The 17,858-nt window shown below is 41.4% G+C and overlaps 2 protein-coding genes across 2 annotated transcripts in view; one reads left to right on the top strand and one right to left on the bottom strand.

The window, feature by feature from the left end:
* SYN3 (synapsin III) overlaps positions 1–17,858 on the top strand; it is a 189,038-nt gene that overhangs the window by 52,822 nt on the left and 118,358 nt on the right. Inside the window, exons 5-6 of the mRNA XM_021553949.3 lie at positions 1,256–1,412; positions 7,202–7,291. Coding sequence (XP_021409624.3) covers positions 1,256–1,412; positions 7,202–7,291 — 247 coding nt within the window. The remainder of the gene's footprint in view (positions 1–1,255; positions 1,413–7,201; positions 7,292–17,858) is intronic.
* Positions 12,693–17,858, bottom strand: part of TIMP3 (TIMP metallopeptidase inhibitor 3) — a 34,873-nt gene continuing 29,707 nt past the window's right edge. The window contains exons 3-5 of the mRNA XM_021553954.3: positions 15,954–16,065; positions 15,145–15,266; positions 12,693–14,519 (exon numbers count right to left, since the gene is read on the bottom strand). Of these exons, the coding sequence (XP_021409629.1) occupies positions 14,322–14,519; positions 15,145–15,266; positions 15,954–16,065 (432 nt within the window). The 3' untranslated portion in view covers positions 12,693–14,321. The remainder of the gene's footprint in view (positions 14,520–15,144; positions 15,267–15,953; positions 16,066–17,858) is intronic.

The following is a 17,858-nucleotide window of genomic DNA, read 5'->3' as shown; positions in this document are numbered from 1 at the left end:
GTCCAAGGTCAACAAACAAAATGAACGGCTTTAAAACAACAAAGCTGTGCTGGGGTTTGTGTACAGTGTTTGTTGCCACAATCTGGCCCAGAGTCACCATCTCACATTTCCCTGCCAGAATGATGGAAATATAAATAGGGGCTATAAACCCAAAGTATTTCCAGCTCATACATCCAAAGGATAGAAATTATAGTCTCTTAGCAAGGAAAATGTTCGAGGGTAGTGAGGTAATGGGACCTGGTTACAGAGCTCATTTCTCTGAAAATCTTTAATACAGCATGGAAATTTTTCAGTGTCCTTGATGCAACCTCTGTTAACTTGTAAAATAACCCCTTCTTTCCGTGGAAAAGCCCCTTCCTTCGAGAATGAACTGCTGAGCTCCATTTTGGGAACCATTTCTTTCCAGCTGCTGTTTCCAGATATTTTTGAATGGCTTTGAAGACAGAGTGTCAGCAAGGAATAAAATCTGGCTGCTTGAAAGATAATCCATTGCCTGTTGGCTTACCTAGAAAGGGCCTCACTTTTCTGTGCAATAACTGAGGGCTGCTGCTGTTGAACTATAGGAATCCAAGCTCCACTCCTGCTAAATAATATTGTGGAAGTCCATGCCATGAGTCACAGCAGTGTATGAGGGGCTCTGCTCATTTGATAAATTACATTGCCATGCCTGCCCTTCATTTGTTGGCTCACAGTCGTAAGAGCCTGGGGTGTGCTGCGTATATAGCAAACTGATTAAAGAGAGAATGTGTGTCAATGTATGGATGTGTACGAGAGCTTTTTGAAATCCCTTATGATCTTCCCACCCACTGGGCATGGCTTCAATAAGGAGCTCAATCGTCAGGAAACAAACTTGCTCCCTCATCTGCGTTGCACATTGCAACGAGCTTGCCAAGTATGGCCAAGCTTTCAAAAAGAAAAAAGAATCCCCCACCAGTGAATTTATGACCCTTGGCTCTGCTTGTGGCTTGTTCCTGTGCATGCCTGAGTGACATGGAAACTGCAGAAAATCTGTTTGGCCTGTTTCTGTGCTCTCACACTTGCAGCTACATTGGATTTTTCCTTTCTTTTCTTAATGACTAGGGAGTTTTGTTGGGTTTGTTACGTTATAACACAAGCAATACACCATGAGAGGCCCAGAATAGAGCAACATGTGTTAGTGAAAAGAAACGGGGAAGGATGGAAAAGAAACAAGGAATGGTTAGGGGTGCTTCTGGAGCATTTGAAAGTAAAACACCGTTCTCCTCATCTCTTCCAGGTCTTTCAAGCCGGATTTTGTCCTGATCCGCCAGCACGCCTACAGCATGGCGCTGGGGGAAGACTTCCGCAGCCTCATCATCGGCCTCCAGTACGGCGGCATCCACACGGTCAACTCCCTCTACTCCATCTACAACTTCTGCAGCAAGCCCTGGGTGGTAAGTGATGCTGCAGCTCTGCTGCGGGTCAGCACCGCAGAGGAGATCGCTGGTACCGATAGAAAACCCAGCTCGCCTTCCAGGAGTTTCACAGGAGTCGGTCTCTTTAGGTTAAAATCTAAACAAACTTAGGAATCCAGGAAGGAGTTTTTGGGGGGGAAAGCCTACCAGCACTACTTCTTTATCAGCCTCTAGTTGTATCAAGGTGTTAATTTTTCACCCTGAGCAGGATGTTTCCTTGTCCCACTCTAAAGGATCACCAACAGCTGACAGTGCAGCAGTACCTAGATTTCTTGTAAGGCATGGGAAGGACCTACATGGGAAGAGGTAGAGAAAATCAGTCCAGTCAGGGTCAAATCACCACACATGTAGAGTTTCTCAACAGTCCCAGAATAAAATGCAATATTGTCATAAATTGTTGGTTCATTGAATCTGAAACACTGCATCTTGCAAAGACTTTGGCGTAGTCAGCTCCTGATGAGGACAGAACACTATTTTGATATTTTGCACTGGAAGATCCCTTCAACCATTCTTTAAATTTTGTCAGGTTCACAGGAAAATCTCAGAAATCCTTGGAAAATATTATCATTGGCTTTTCTCAGCCCCAAATCCCCAGACCATTTCTATGACCAGCTCCAGGTCAGCTGAAGCTGCAGAAGCAGGAGAGTTGGAGAGATAAGTTTGCCAAGAGCCACAAGAGTAAGGCTGACCATGGCAGCACCTGCAGGAAGAAGTCAGATTCTGATACAATTTTGGAATTTGCATATGGGTTTTCCAAGTAGTTTTGTCCCAAATTGTCTTCTCTGATCACTGATGCTTCCAGAATTGAAATTTCCCTGCATTCTTCTGGGTTCAAAGCAGGAAACTACAGCTATATGGATGAGAGAAGGAGATGGGGCTTTCCCATATGACACCATGGAAAACATTTAGATGTGTTTTCAGGAATTCTCTTACTCATTGCACAAATTGAGCTTGGGTGAGATAGAATATTTATAGCAGAAGATAACTATCTTCCTCATCACCTAATTAAGTGGGGTTTTATTGTTGCTTTTCTTCTTGGAATAAATATCCTAGTGCTCTCAGTGTGTTGGTTGGTAGCTCAAGTCCAGGTGAGGTCTGTAGTGACTCAGACTTTCCATGATTGGGCAGTGTTGGATTATAGTAATTTCTTACTAAAATGGTGCCAGTGTAACAAGCAGAGTCTTTTCAGTTTTCACCCCTTTAACAACATCTTTGGGGTTTGTTGAGGCCTTAAGAAAGATCTTGTGTTTTCCAAAAATGCTGTATTAATCACTACTAATCATGGTACTGAGAACAATCTCACTTTGCCATCATGGTATAGGTGTTTAATTACATTTGACCTCAGTTTCCATTTGATTTTTCAGTTCCAGGCTCAGTATCACCTCCACATTGTTTCTGACAGTTGGTCCTACACACAAGTGCATTGGCCCTGGTGACCAGACAAAAAGCCTCCACATCCACACTGTCTTTTGCTGACAGTCCTTTCCATCTGATTTTGAGATTGAGTCAGTCAAGGCTTAGTTGACACATTGCAACTCATGCCTTGTAATTACGTTTCTGTTGGTGTGAAGGGGCCTCAAGATGTGAAAAGCCTATTTTTAGGCATCTAAAATAAAAGAAAACAAACTTAGCACACTAGGAAAAAAAAAAAGTAGTGCTGGAAAGACAGTGTGGGAGAATTTGGCTCTGCCAGCAGCTTGGCTCTAGCTACTCTGGGTCTGTTTGTGCCATGCTTTCCTCAAGGGGAATATAGCTGGCACAGGCAGCCTTCCCAGAGGAGTCAAGGAAACCACTGGCAAACAATTTAAACAGGTTTGCAGAATGCCCCCTTTCCTTGCACATCACCCCCAAACCTGTGATTGTAACATGCTCAGCAATCTAAGATTGCATTGAATGAGCAACACTCAGATGGTATTTAAGCTCATGTAGAGATTGTAGTGGGGCATTTGAGGGCAAAAAGCTTCTCTGGCAGCAGAATCAGAAAATTCTGTTTTTGTGATAGCTGGGAAGTGAGAGATAGGGACACTTCGGTGCACGTTCCACTTTGATTGCAAAACAGGCATCTTGAAATAAGGGACCTGCATAACAAAGATTACTGGAAACTTTTTGGATCTAGAAAAAAGTTGAGATGCATGAAGAAATGAAATTAAATACCCCTGGGAAATGTGCTTTTCACTCACATTTTTTATTTTCTCAAAAAAATGGTTCCATTTCATAGAAATGTTTATGATTTTGTGGAGGGGAATGAAATTGAGACTGCTTTTCCTTGGCAATTTGCAACCATGTTTTATTCTCAGCAACTCTAATTACAATCAGCTGAGTTTGGGTTTGAGTTTACTCAAACATGCAGCCCCATTTTTAATGACAGTTGCCAGGTTTCCAGTTCTGCAATACAAAAACTTCTTCAAAGATTAAAACAGGCACAGTTTGAATTAGATGTTTCTGAGAGAAAAGAAAAATGTATTTACGGGGTTTCACATTCTGGGAGAAACATCTAAGAGATCTAAGTTTTAAGATGATTGCGGAACAATTGAGAAATAATACTACAAGCACACTAAGCACAATGCTTCAACCACCAGTAATAATTTCTGTATTAGATTTCTAAGTTGCAGTCCAAAATACAGTGGGAAGAATCCTTGGAGTAGTGCTAACACTGCATGCAGGTAATGTCTGTAATTGCAAAACAACTTTTGCATCTGTAAAGCAGCAGAAAATGAGAAGTATTTCTGACAGTCACCTCCTGAGTCCAGGGACTACTAGCCAAACTGTTATCGACTATCAAGGGATATAGGCTCCCTGATGGCCAAGGCACCTTCAAAATGTGTGAAAGGCCTTAAGGTCCTCTGAATGGATTTTTTATTTCTCTGCAAAGACTTCCTGCATGTAACTCTTATCTCCAAGCTGTCAGGCCAAGGTATTTCCCTTGCCTACAGGTTCCAAGTACCTAAAACCAGGCTGTGCCACACTGCCTTCCCCCTTGTGTTATCTGTGGTCTGGATGCCATCACACTAAAACCAGTGGAAGAATAGAAAGCAAGAGCTGCTGCCAGCATGTGGAAGGTGTGGTTCTATCTAGCAGAGGTGCTGACAGCAATGTTCCTACCCATCTGCACGGGGAGAAGTTACTTGAGCTCTGTTATCAGGTATCTCAGAGGCTGCACCACGTAACATGCGAGTGTCTTTGTCAACAGCCTGTCCCTAAGAACTGGTAAAAAAAAGAGAAAATGGGAGGGAACTGTCCCATGAGGGGCAATACTAAAATCAGACCTTTTTGCAGGCTTGGCCCAGTGACGAGGCTCCCAGATGTCTGAATCTCTCATTTGAAACACTTGCTATTTCAGCAACAGCCAAGAGCTGTATGCTTCAAAAGGAACAAGTCAGAACATTGTCTATTGGCTGCATAGTTTCTCCACTTATTTTGTTTGAGTTGTTTTCCCAGGATAAATGTACATTGCCTCAACATCACGGTGTCCATGGTTCACCAGGGCTGCGTGCACACACAGCAAGGGGCATAGGCTGTTCTCAGCCAGAGTGTTTTTCCTTCTCTCCCTGTTCTGGCTTATTCTGTTTAACTTTTAAGCCCTGTTTGCTCACCTTGCTAGTCAAAACAGGGCTTTATTTTTCTTTTCTAGAATGTGCAGGGCGAGTACAAGTAGTTGAGAGAAGCAAGCTGTCCTCCTTCCACAACATCAATACCCTCCTTGCCAACAATAATTATTCTACATTGGGAGTTTCTCCTCTTATCTGCTGATGCATGTGAGGGTAGTGGTGGTGTTAGTGATGTGATATGCTGTCTCTTGATGTTTCCTGGATTTTCTTTAAATGCTGTGTTTTGAGCTATGAGATTAGGAAAAGGATTCTTTGCATTTGTCTGCAAATCTGCTGGCAGCTGCCTCTTCAGTATTTGGCCTGGGTCTGGCACACACCTTGCAGCCTAATTTTTTTTCACAGTGACTGCATGCAAAGATTTAACTCTCAAAAGGGTTGTTCTTCTCTACCAGCAAATCAAGTTTCAACTTCTCATGCAGCAATTCTTTTGGAATCCTTAGACTAGCTCAGTAACCAGGAGAGGGGCTTTAACAGGGCTACTCAGTAGAAAACATCCTCAGTAACTCTCTCTATCAGCAATGTAACCTTGGTGTTGCGATTTGGTGCATTTACTGGCTCCAGCTGTTGCCCAGAAGTGCTCAGAACATGCAAGATTAAGCAGCTAATGCTATTGGGAAGAAAGGGAGTTTGCTTTTCCTTCCCTTCTTCCCTAGATGCCTGTTTCCTTCCCTTAATCTGTGTGTTACTTTCCTCTGATGACACAGGGGTCTCCTTCAAGATTAATACATCCCTACCTTTGATAGGCAACTTGAGAAACTCATGCAAAGGATTTGAAATCTGTGCTTACTTGGCCCAGGGTGGAGACCTTTATTAATTAACTTGATTTTACCAAATTCTGGGGGGCTTGGAAACTGAATTCAATTTATAAACTACTTTATAAATAGGATTCAATGGGGAACTTAGTCCTATCTACAAGCTCAGCAGGAACCAATTCCCAAGCAATTTGTTCTCTTATGTGGCTGCCAGTCCAACCCCTTCACCAACAGTGCCAGTTCAGCACTCTGTGGTAACAGGGCTGTGTCTAAGCTCCTCCTGAGATTCTGGGGTATGCATCACTCTTACTGTCTTTGGTATATGAACCCTGCTTCAGAAATGTTTTCTGTCATGGTTATTAGGTTTCTCCCTTATAATTTTGATTTTTTTTTTTTCCTTTGGTGATGAATGATGGATCAAACAGGGAGGCTGCAGACAACATACAGAACAGTCTGCTTGCTTCACAGATGGCTGAAGCGGAGCAGGAATTTCCTGTGATGTGTAACACTTCTGTTGGGGTTTTGGAACCTAACAGAAATCAAAACTCAGTCCTACCATGGGGAGCTTTGTGTCTGGTTGGTCACAACCCTGAATGATAAAAAGGTTTATAATGGTGATGATAGTGGTGATGAAGGTGAAATTCATGCTGATGGGTGGGGACAATGACAAATGCTCCTCCATGTGTGAAATACCCTAGTGGCTTGCTGTCCCCATTGATGTTACATACTGCTCTCTAGACACCACCCTCACAGACTGGTGCCTCCCTCAGACCTCATGGTAGATGGGACAAAGACAGGCAGATGAAGCCCTCTCTCTCCTGTCATTCATGAAGGGCTGTTGGGGGGCCCTTGGTTCACAATAAATGCCAGTTCTGATTAACAGTGGACTTTACTCCCTTGGTCTGGCACTCCAACCCTTTTGTAATTGCTGTCCCTTAGCAGTTCTCCTGCCCTCCAGCACAAAGTGCCTTGCTTGGATTTGATTGTGAGGAAGAGATCCAAGGGACAGCTTTGGTTTATTTGGTCTCTGATGGGAGTGGTGGCACTCATTTCCTGGCTCTATCCTCTATTAAGAAAGGCTCCTCTCCCCAGCTGCATTTGGAATGCAAATCTTGTTCATAGTAGATCTGTAAGTAAATGCAAACTGATTCCCTTCTGGCTCTTGAATCTCTTCTACGCTCCCTTAGTCAAAAGTTTGTGTACATAGGCTGTCTTGGCCATGGATAAATACAGCAGCTTCATATTTTCTTGCTGCTCTTAGGTCAAGAAAGCAAGATGGGAAAGACATGATAATGTTTCTCTCACCTCCTTCACCACTATCAGACCATTTTGCAAGCATTTGCCCATTGCACAAGAAGTTACTGACATCCACTGTGTCTGTTTTTTGTTTCCCCTCCCTCACCTCAAGTTCTCTCAGCTCATTAAAATCTTCAACTCGCTGGGCCCTGAGAAGTTCCCCCTGGTGGAGCAAACCTTCTTCCCAAGCCATAAGCAGATGGTGAGTAACTTTGCTTTCTTCTGATGCCACTATGGATGGGGTGGAGATGCAAGTTGGGCACAGGAAATGGTGGTAGGAATGCTGGGAAGAGTCTAAATTTTGCTTACAGAAAAATACCAGTTAAAAAGTGCTATGCAAAAGGCACTGCTTGGGAATTTCTTTCCTTTCTCGCCCAGCCCTTCCCTAGGTCATGTAAGGACCTTAAAAAATGTACAAAGAGGCTCAAAGGCTTAAAACTAAAGCAGAATTCCATTTTAAAACAGTCCATGAAAAGCTCATCCCTTACAGCAAAGAAACACTATTCAGATAAAGTGGAATTTTCCCTACTCCTGGAATTGTTTAAAATATGCTGACAATTTGGAACATGGGTCCTAAGAGATGTTTGTTTCACAATGTTAGTTCGCTTGGTCTGTCACGTGCTCACCATCCATGAAACATTTATCAGCCTGAAGGTACTCAGGGTAACTTGGAGTTCTTAAAAGAGTTTGTTTCAGCTTCTCATGTTTTCTTTGCACAGTGCTTTGGGGTCTGGTCTTTCTGTCAACAGCTGAACACTCAGTGCCCTGTGTGACTGCTGGGCACTGTACCAAACTCTCAGGGCACCTTCCACAGAAATCTGCGTAGGTGCCCTTAGTCCTGGAGAATACAGCAAAGAGAGGGGCTTTGTTTACAGCTGGTCATGGCTCTTGTTTTCCCTGTGTTAAAGGAAAGACTAGTCCTTTGTGAGTTTTTGCTCCCAACTTACACCCATGAATTAATGGCTCTTCCTACATGGCTGAGGCTTTGATGAAACCCTGTATGAACCCTGACCCCCTGTGTGACCACTGGCTGGCTGAGCTAATTTCCCAGGCTTGACTGTGAACCCAAGCAGCATTGCCAGCCTGAACATGAGGGTTGTTGAGATGTCAAACTAAGGCTCAAAAATACTCAATCCCGTCTTTTCTCACACACTTGTTGTAGCACCGTGGGCCAGCCACATCACAAACCAGGATGTAGATACATGATCATCTAGTTCCTTGTGAAAAATCCCACTTCTGCCTGCTAGGTACTCAAATATTTTGAAATGTCAGTCCTTCACCTCTCTGTTCCAATACTCTCTCTCTACCTGTGTTGTGTAGACTACAGCACTTCCATGCTTCACAGGCACATCATGGAGGTAAGTACAGTCATGAAGTTGTATTATCATTTAAGACATAAAGAAATGGATAGTCCTTAAACAATGTAACAGTATTTTGCACATTTATAAGATTGAATAGTCACGTACCTATTGCATTTAATTCCTAATGATTTATGAAGAAGGTTTTGTGACATAAGCAATGCTTCAGGAGAGTTGTGACTTGGATCACCATTTCAGGAACAGTATTTTTGGAAGACTTGATAAACGTTATCATTGCAAATAAGTTAGCACTTTTCGCACAATTTTCTTGTCTGGCTATCTGATTCTTGGTTCCTCAGATGTAGATGTATTCAGTACCAGCAAAGTAGATTGGCTTAGCACTGATATTAATTTCACTTATTTTCCATCTTTATAACTAATCACCTACTTGGAGATGCTATTACTTACTTCCAAAAGGGTACAGGAAGCTTTTTAAACTGTAGGTAATCTCATATGAAAACAAACACTACTGCTGACATGCAAGCCTGAGTAATCTGGTTTAAATCAGTCACTTCCCAACAATTTAAAGAAGCAGCAATCCACTTGAGCAACTTCAGGTCAGCCCTTCCCAGGTGAGGGGGGTGATCTGCCTCACAGAATGAATCTGCACAACTTATAAATATCTTTTCTGGAAGCATCTTCACAGCATCCTGAGTCATGAGAATCTGAGAGGTCAAGTGCCTACACCAAGTATGTGGCATTGCAGTCATCACCAAACACCTGTGGAAGTTGCTTGTCCACTGTGCATCAGCTTCTCCATTTGTCAGACAGGAATATACTGATCCCCTTTTACCACTTTCTCTACACTCTCCTGGTGGCATTCAAATGTCTGGAGGCATTTCCAAGCTGTACCAGTGAGCACTCACAAAATTCACTGCGGTCCTTTGATGGGTGACCCCCTGAAAGTGTTTATAATGACAGTGTTTTACCTCTCTGCAATGTGACACATTTGAAGCTCTTAAGTTCTCACACAGAAGACCCTCAACCTTCTATACCCAAAATTTTCTAGAGTCTACTTTATAAACCTTTGGATTAAACAGAGAACAGATTCAAAGATCTCTTTCATTCTTTCATCTCTGTAGAGACTAGATTTTCCAAGAGTAAAAAGTGAGGTATAGGAAGTTTCTAACAGTAGGTCCATTTTTGTCAGCATTTTAACTTATCTGAAAATACTTTTTCTGAAGCTTCTTTCTCATGAAAATAGGGCATTTTAAATCATCCTTTAACAGTGAGCCTAAAGAGAGGACACAAGATTCTGATACTTTACAGCAAAAAAGATGAACCGCTCTTCCCTTTGCCATGGGCATGCACCTTTCAGACCTCCCCATAATGATCAGTTTTCTGGAAGTAAGAGCAATCTGACAAGTGTTCTTCCAAGGACCTGCTGGTGCTACAGCCAACCCTAATGAGTGCCTTGGTCTGTACTGACCTCCTATGGCCGATTAACAACTGGGAGTCATTAACTTCAAAACTGATTTTTCACCTCTTCTGGGCTTATAACCACAGTAACAATTCTTAGAGAGAACAACCTCTTAAAAAGAAGGGGGGATTCCTGAAAGGATCTTTGCCAAAGCACAAGAATTGCCAGAGGTGGAATATCTGCTTTGGGACCAATAAAAGGGGATCAGGAAGGGGAAGGAAATTAATAAATCCAGTTGCAAATCCATTTGTGTACATTTGAAGTTGACAGAAACTAATATAAGTGAAGCAGACACAGAATGTCTGTGATAGAAATAAAACCACTTTACTGTTTAGAATAAAAGGACACTATAAAAAGTGAACATTATGCAACATTACCTTAAAAGACAATATACATTCACTGAATATAAAATTTATAAATAACATGGAGGAAAACTGTAAACAGTGCTAGAAAATTTAGCAACAAATACATTCCTTCTGGACAAGATTTTTCACATGGGTTTGGTTCTCTCCCCAAGTTTCCATGACTATCAGGAACAGCAGAGTGGCTCTATGAAGGGAGTGTTGGAGAGAAGGAGAAGCCAGTACAAGCAAAACAGCAGCAAATGTTTAGTGGGTTTTTATGGTTTTTTCTCAAGACTGGTAGCCCCATAAGTCACTTACTCTAAAAAAAGCCAAAACTTTTTGCAGTTCCCTAAATTCTGTTCTGTCCTTCTAAGCTACAAAGCACATTATAAGCAAGCAGTATTTTCAAAAATATCTGCAAGGATGGAAATTTGTTCTCATGGAGGCCTTTATTTCCAACAGTCTTTTCTTTAAAACCACAACAGTATGTTTCCCATCACTGTGAGGTAGCATTTCACTCTGACAAGTAGGAATGGGATACAATGATAGATTTATGTTTTAGAATAGTCCTACCTTAAGGGCCACATAACTTGTCAAAACATTGGAAATTTAGACTTAAAAATGGCATTTCTTTCCCATACAGGGGAGGTAGAAGCCTCCCCCAGGAGGATTTTATTTAAGGAACTTCATGCACAATCTCCTACTCTCTACCCCCTCCATTTTGGAAGAGGCAAAGAGAATCTAAACTTTCCCAAAACTTCAATATCTATTTTTGTCATTTTAAAGGGAAAAACACTCTACATCAAGTAAGGGAAAAACATGCATAAGAAAACTGAACAGCTTTAGTCTAGAAATTAGCTATGCACTTTAAAAAGTATTTTGAATAATGTTTGTGTGTCTAAAGCATGGTGGCAGGGAGTGTGTGTGTAATCCTGGACATCTCCATTGGCAGGCAGAAGTGACTTAGCAAGGCAGAAGAAAGGAGAGCTGACAGAAAGGAGGAAGTCTTTGAGCCTAATTTAGAGCCTGTTCAATCCATGTAATGGCTTTCACTTCAGGAATGCCTTCAGGCAGGTCCTTATTGCAAACACAAGCCCAAGAAATGCATGTCCCTGATAGCATCCACAGAAACAAAATAAAGAAGCTTCCCAAAAGAAATGTATTTTCACTGGATTCTTCCCCCTCCTTTCGGCTTCACATTTTGAAAAGCCTTAACAACTGTTTCTTTACACAGCAAGGACAAAGATTTGCCATCAAACCTCTGCCCCTGCCAGTCTAGCTGTCTGCATCTCAGAAACATTTTACTGTCTGCAAAACAAAGTGGGAATATGCTTCACTTTCTGGTAATGCATCTGCTGTTTTGTTGTTTACAAAGCACATAGCTACATTATATCCTACGTAGGAACACAAGTCCTCATAGTATTAGAACGCAAATATTTTCACAATAATTTGAGTGCAATACTGTGATGTCTCAGCTAGCTAAATGAATCAGTGACAGGTAAAATACACAGAGCTGCAGTTTAATGCAAATTCAAATCAACACTTTACTGCATCAAGGGGCATTTTTGTTTAGCCTTCCAAAGCTGTGAGAAGTGGCTGCAGCTCAAAAAGACACCAGCTTTGCCAAGTCACCTTGAGCTTGAGGAGGGCCACATTCTGCACTGCTGACTCCAAACAATGCAAACACTGAGGGTGGCTCCATTCTGCCCTCAGTGACCCTCACAGATTTTGGATTTTGTCAGCCATGCAAAACTCAGAGATTGTTCCACTGGGCCCAAAGGCCAAATCTATATTTTGCCAAAAGGAACAACTTTCTGAACCACCACCTGATCCTGTGATGGGTGTCATGAAGCACCCTACTCTCCCTCTCATCTCCAGCCCATAATTTAGGAGTAGTCACAGGGAAGAGGACTTCTGAGAAGTGTTCCAAATCTAAATCACAGGAAAATCCAATAGACTTTCAATGTGTTTTGTGTTGCCTTGCCACTCAGAGCTGCTGGGAAAAAAAATATAGGCAGCAGACCTAGGCACCTCTTACAGCAACTCAGTGAAAATGCCCTTTAAAGTTCATGCTAAAAATGAAGATTTTTGCTGCAACAAGTCATCCAGCAAATGGGGCATTTCAGAGGGTGTACATCTGGCAGCACTCTGGTAGCACACAAGGAACTTAAAAACACATCAGGGTCCATCTCAGACACTCATTCTTTTCCATTTGGCAAAAAAGTTCTAAACAACTCCCCAGTAATTGAGGTCACTGACAGTAAAATGCTGTATTGCCCCAAGCTGGAGTCACTGCAACAACTTTTTCCTGCTGGTGGCAGCTCTGCTTTCTAAGTGGAATGAACGGAAGATATATGGAAACTTAAGATAAATAATCATAATAATACAAAAATGAAGTTAAGCACAATCTTCTCCCTGCCCAAGCCCTCCCCATCCAAAACTTAAGTCACCCATTTTGTCAGCACCCCTTCTTCACCATCATTAAAACTTAAAATACTTTTATTTGATAAGAAAAATTATATTATAGTTTTCTTAATAATAAAAAACAAAATAGAATGAAAAAAAAACTCCAGTCAACAGCAAAGCACAAGACAGTAAGGCTTCTCCTCCCACATGACTGCAGGACATGGTATGAGCACATGCACAGGGCTATGCTTAACAGTGCCTAGAGGGAAACACAGCACTTGACACAGAAGGAATCCTCTGGGCAGCTGAAAATTTTATGATCCCAGACAACACTTATTAGGAGACCACTTTTCCTTGCCTAGCCCACACACACACTTCCTTTCACCATATAAACAAATGCAGCTATTGTAGCTGCAGGGGAGGAACCGTGGTGCAAGGAGTTACAAAGGAAACAATGACTGTAGCCACTACTGCGGATACACTGGAGCTTCAATATCTTAAAAGCGACTCACCAACTCGGAATGTCAATATTTCTGTCTTTAAAACACAATCAAACCACTCTTTTGTTTATAACACCAAAAAAATTCCACATCCTGTCAAAAATAGCTTATGTCATTATGTGTATATACATCTTAGTTCAGCAAAACACTATTTTGGCAATATTTTTTTTTTTTAATAATAATGAGTTCTAGCAAGTCTCCCCTTTCCCTCTTGCACATGATTTATTTACAGTTGTTATTTTTGCATCTGTTTGGTTTAAGGTGTTCACAAGCTAGTTTTGATGTTGAAGCTAAGCTGCAAAAATTTCAGGGGCCAATGCTGCTCAAAACAGGATGGGACAACCCTTCTTTTGCTCTGCTGTAGTTGCATTTACCTCCCTGAAAATAGGGGATGGGGCTTTTGTTTTTGAAACAACAACAACAAGAATACAAAATACTTTCTTTTGTTCTGGGGAAAGCCAGAACTTCAAATGTGCTGTTGCATTCACACTGTGACTGAAATAGCAAGAAGAGTCAGCCAACAATGCTTTTACCAGATGATGTGGTCAGACACACCAGGTAAAGTCTCCCACTGCTGGAGTCAATCACATTGCCAATCTCTCCTAGAGAGGAGGATTTATTTTGGATGTAATTTTGTCCATGGTTTAGGCTGGGTTTCTTTTCATTTTGCTTCGTTTGCCTGACGTATCTGATTAATAAAATATTTTTCCCTTAAAATAGATTTTTCTATGTATTTTCAGCACTTAGTGCATGAGGAGGGGTGATGGGAAGCCAGCACATAGAAGAATACAGTGCCTAACTGGCATAGTTTTTAGATTTTTGTTTTCCTAAAAAAATAGAGATTATATTGCTACAGCTAATGATACATGTAAGAGAGCAAGAGCTCCATCTTTTTTTTTTTTTTTTCCTTTTTTTCCCTCCCATTTTTCCCTCTGGTGTGCAAAAGTAAGCTCCCAAATGTTGTCTGATCAAAATGAGTGGTATCAAAAAATGGAAAAGGTGATTACAAATTCAGTAAGGTAGCACAGACTTTTTTCTTTCCTTTCCTTTTTTTCCTTTTCTTTTTTAAGTGTTCGAAGTGCTAGAATTTGTATGAAAATAGGCACTAATTTCATTGTCATCATCACGATCTGGTAAGAGTTAATGTCCAAAGGAAGATCAGCCACAAGTAAGGGAGAGGGGAGATAAGGAAAGGGAGAGCTGCTCAGGGATCTGTGGCATTGATTATCGTTTTGTCTGGAGGTGCCCATCCTCTATACCAGCTGCAGTAGCCTTCCACCCTCTGGATGCAGGCATAGTGCTTTGCTTGATATCCCGAGTGGCCGAAGTTGGAGAGCATGTCTGTCCAAATGCACTCGTTCTTGGAGGTGGCAAAGCAGGGCAAATAGTAACAGGGCCTAATCTGCAATTGGAAAGAGAAATCAGGTAAGGCTATGTGTAAAAACAACATTATATAAAATGTCTTTTTAGCAGAGACAAGTGATTCAAAATTCCACAGCCTCAAACCTTGCTTACTAATCCAAAATTCAGCCTCAGTTCTGTAAGCACGTAAGCATGTGCTTAACTTCACACACACAGCTAATTCCATCATCAAAAGGGCTTTTCAGGTGCAGAAAAGTTGAGCTTATGTCTGTGTTTTTGCAGGCCTGACGCCATGTGCAAAAGTCTTAGCTCCAGTGCCAGGCTGTGGGGTTTTAAGTACTCAAAATGTTTACACAGGAAAAAAGCTGGACATATCTTGCCAAGCCTTTGGTACCTTATTTCATTCACCTGCAAATGATTCTGCATAGATTCTGAAAGTCTTCCCCAGCCCCAATTAACTCCAACTATTAAAGGCATAGACTCTGCATTTTTATTTGATTGTCTTTTCTGTGGTCTCAACACTTAAAATGAACTTTAATTCTTTTGTAAAAATTGTCCCAATTTTTCTTCCTGGCTGTTCTCCAGCATCATTGAGTATTACCATGCCAGGAGAAACAGAGTTCTTGGGCTTGAATGTCAGAATGCCACCTTAGAGACACACGTACCTTGCAGCTACAGCCCAGGTGATAACGGTGGTTCAGTCCTTTGCGCTGGGACAGAGTCAGCCGGTCCCATTTCTCATACCAGTTGCACAGGCCAGTGTAAACCTTCCCCTCATACACCCGGCCTTGAAAACAGACACATGGTCACAAGTTAGCACTTCTTAGCTCAAACACCTCTCTCCTTTCCTGACATCTCTAATGCTCTCAATATGTTTGGCTTCAGCCACTGCTCAGCAAATGCTTTCTTTTTATTAACTGGTTCAGGAATCTCTGGCCAGTGAGATAACAGCACTTCTGAAAGTCAGGAGTGTTGTGCCAGCTGAGAGCACCACCAGCAACATGCAGGTTAGTAATGCTCTCCAGCTCCTCTTAACAACAGAACAAATGAACTGACACCTTCCCTAGAAACAAGACTTGGCAACTGCCATATATCCATCCCCCTGCATCCCCCCATCTCATTCTCCAGCTCATTCCAAAAACAAGCTTCCATTTCTGACACAGCCCAGTAGCATCCAGTTCCCTGTGACAGACATGCCAGCTCAGTATAAATTGAGAGCCATGAACTGTCATACAACATACTTGTCAGAGCATGCCCGGGTGTAAGATACACTTCAAGAAAGAGAGGGACATCTAGAGAGTGAAGTGACTCTCAGAGTCACTCAGAGTAGAGTGCTGAACATCAGAATATTGTTGACCATCTTAACACTTAGGAAATTGTGTACAGAGCTGTCTACACTGCTGCCCATGTTCTTACCAGGTGTGTGTATAAAACAGAAGAGGTTTTGCTTATAGAGAAGTACAAGGTCCTTTACCTGTAATCAGATATTGGTACTTGTTGACCTCCAGCTTGACTCCACAAAGACTCTCAGAGGCTTCTGTGTAGATGTACTGAACATGTGGCATTATCTGGAAGCCCCTGTACATCTAGAGAAAGAATAAAAGCGCTTTAAGTCATCTTAAGAGGACAAGTTTCACTTAAGGTTCTTTACAATCTACATTCCTAGTTTGTGGTGGCAAGCAATAAAGCAGTAATTTTTCTGGTTATTACAAGAGTGAAGGAATAATGGCACTGGATGGACTAATAGAAGTCTCCCTACCAGATCTGCTGGTAAAGCAGAAAAACCACCTGCTAATAAGCCATTGCAATTCAGCACAGGGACCAGTTTTTCCCATTCATATTAGTTCCAGTGGCACTGACTGAACAAAGTGCTAGTGATGCAGGCTCTGCCAACATCCTGAACATTTTTTTCCCCCTTATAAAGGTCAAAATTAGGGAGAAATAAAATTAGTTCAAGCTTGGAATCTTTGTCCTCTATGTGATTTAAACAGTTTCTTCCAAACTAAAGGATTTTTCTTTTAAACAATTACCCTATTTTCCAGTGTTGCTGCTGTAAGAGTTTCAAACCTTTGGCGCTTGATCTAAGTCATCAAGCCAGACACCTCCTTCTCAAACGCGTAGCACATGCAACTCCTGCTGACCTCAGCAAGGACTTACTGTTTCTCTAACTCAATGAATGCAGACATTGAATTCTACACCATCTTCTAAAATTAGCCCCGTACTGATGGGCGCCATAAAGAAAATATCATGCATACATAATTCCTCTGCACTCCTCCTCCTTCATAATCTTTCTTCCTGCTCAGTTTATTCGAAACATGAGCCCACAGATACACTAGGAGTTGGATTCAGTCAGAAATTAGCACATGTCCCCATCTGACCTGGCCTTACTGCTGCAATTTAGAGAAACTCATGCTCACCTGTTAGCAGCATAATGAAGTCTTTGCATAGCAATGAAACAACAACTACATGTGTACATTGGACCCATTAAACATATCCTATTTTTGAAACACATAGGATTATTTTCCTGAGAATTTAATCTTTAAATTCTACTTTTTATCTTTTCAAAGCATTCAGTCACTCTTTTTTCCCTGCCAACTCCACGAATGGCCAATATTTAGAAGTTAATAAGAAATAATACAAGTCAGAGAGAATCAGCTTTCTCGCACTTCCCAGCCTATCCTTTTCTCTCTCATCTTTACTGATAGACAGCACATTCAGTTTAGTACTAAATATTAATTATTTAGGGAAAAGAGGATCAAAAAATCCCAAACAATCCCATAGCTACATATCTTTGCTGTGGTGTCACCTAAGCTGTAGTATTCTTCTCCAGGCCACATTCTATTCCTTTAAGTCTCCTATTACCTCAGGGTACTTCACAATTCCCCCACCTCCTTTAAAAACAACAAATCTTTTTATTTCTGAAAGAATATCTGTTAATTTAACAGACTTTATGCTAGGCCCAAATATTTAATATAAAATCATAAAAAATTACTACTAATTCTGCTATGCTGAGAGGCCAAATTATCTTTGGAGTATCTATGGAATGTCAACCAGTTAAGCTTTTTTCTCCTCAGATTCCCCTAATCAGTATGATCTTGTAACAGTGTCACAGCTCAGCAACAGTACTGCTGGGTACAGTAAAAGACACACTTGAAGAGTTTGCATTTTCCAGCCTTTCTTCTATACCCAGCTAATATGCAAGCAAAGTACTTTTTTTAAATTAATCCTACTGTACCAACAAAAACTCATAGATTATGCTTGAAATATGACTTTGCATCCATAAGTGGCCAAAGTCTTTCAATGGAGATGGAAGAAGTGAACTTTACCTAATCTCTGCTTTATCCCTGCAATTTTCTTGGTAGCGGGTGACCTACTCAGA

This window comes from Lonchura striata, chromosome 1A (genome assembly GCF_050655825.1).
Source record: "Lonchura striata isolate lonStrDom1 chromosome 1A, ASM5065582v1, whole genome shotgun sequence".
NCBI classification, from domain to species: Eukaryota; Metazoa; Chordata; class Aves; order Passeriformes; family Estrildidae; genus Lonchura; species Lonchura striata.
The sequence above is the reverse complement of the archived record's forward strand: the minus strand, read 5'-3'. Positions and strand labels throughout refer to the sequence as shown.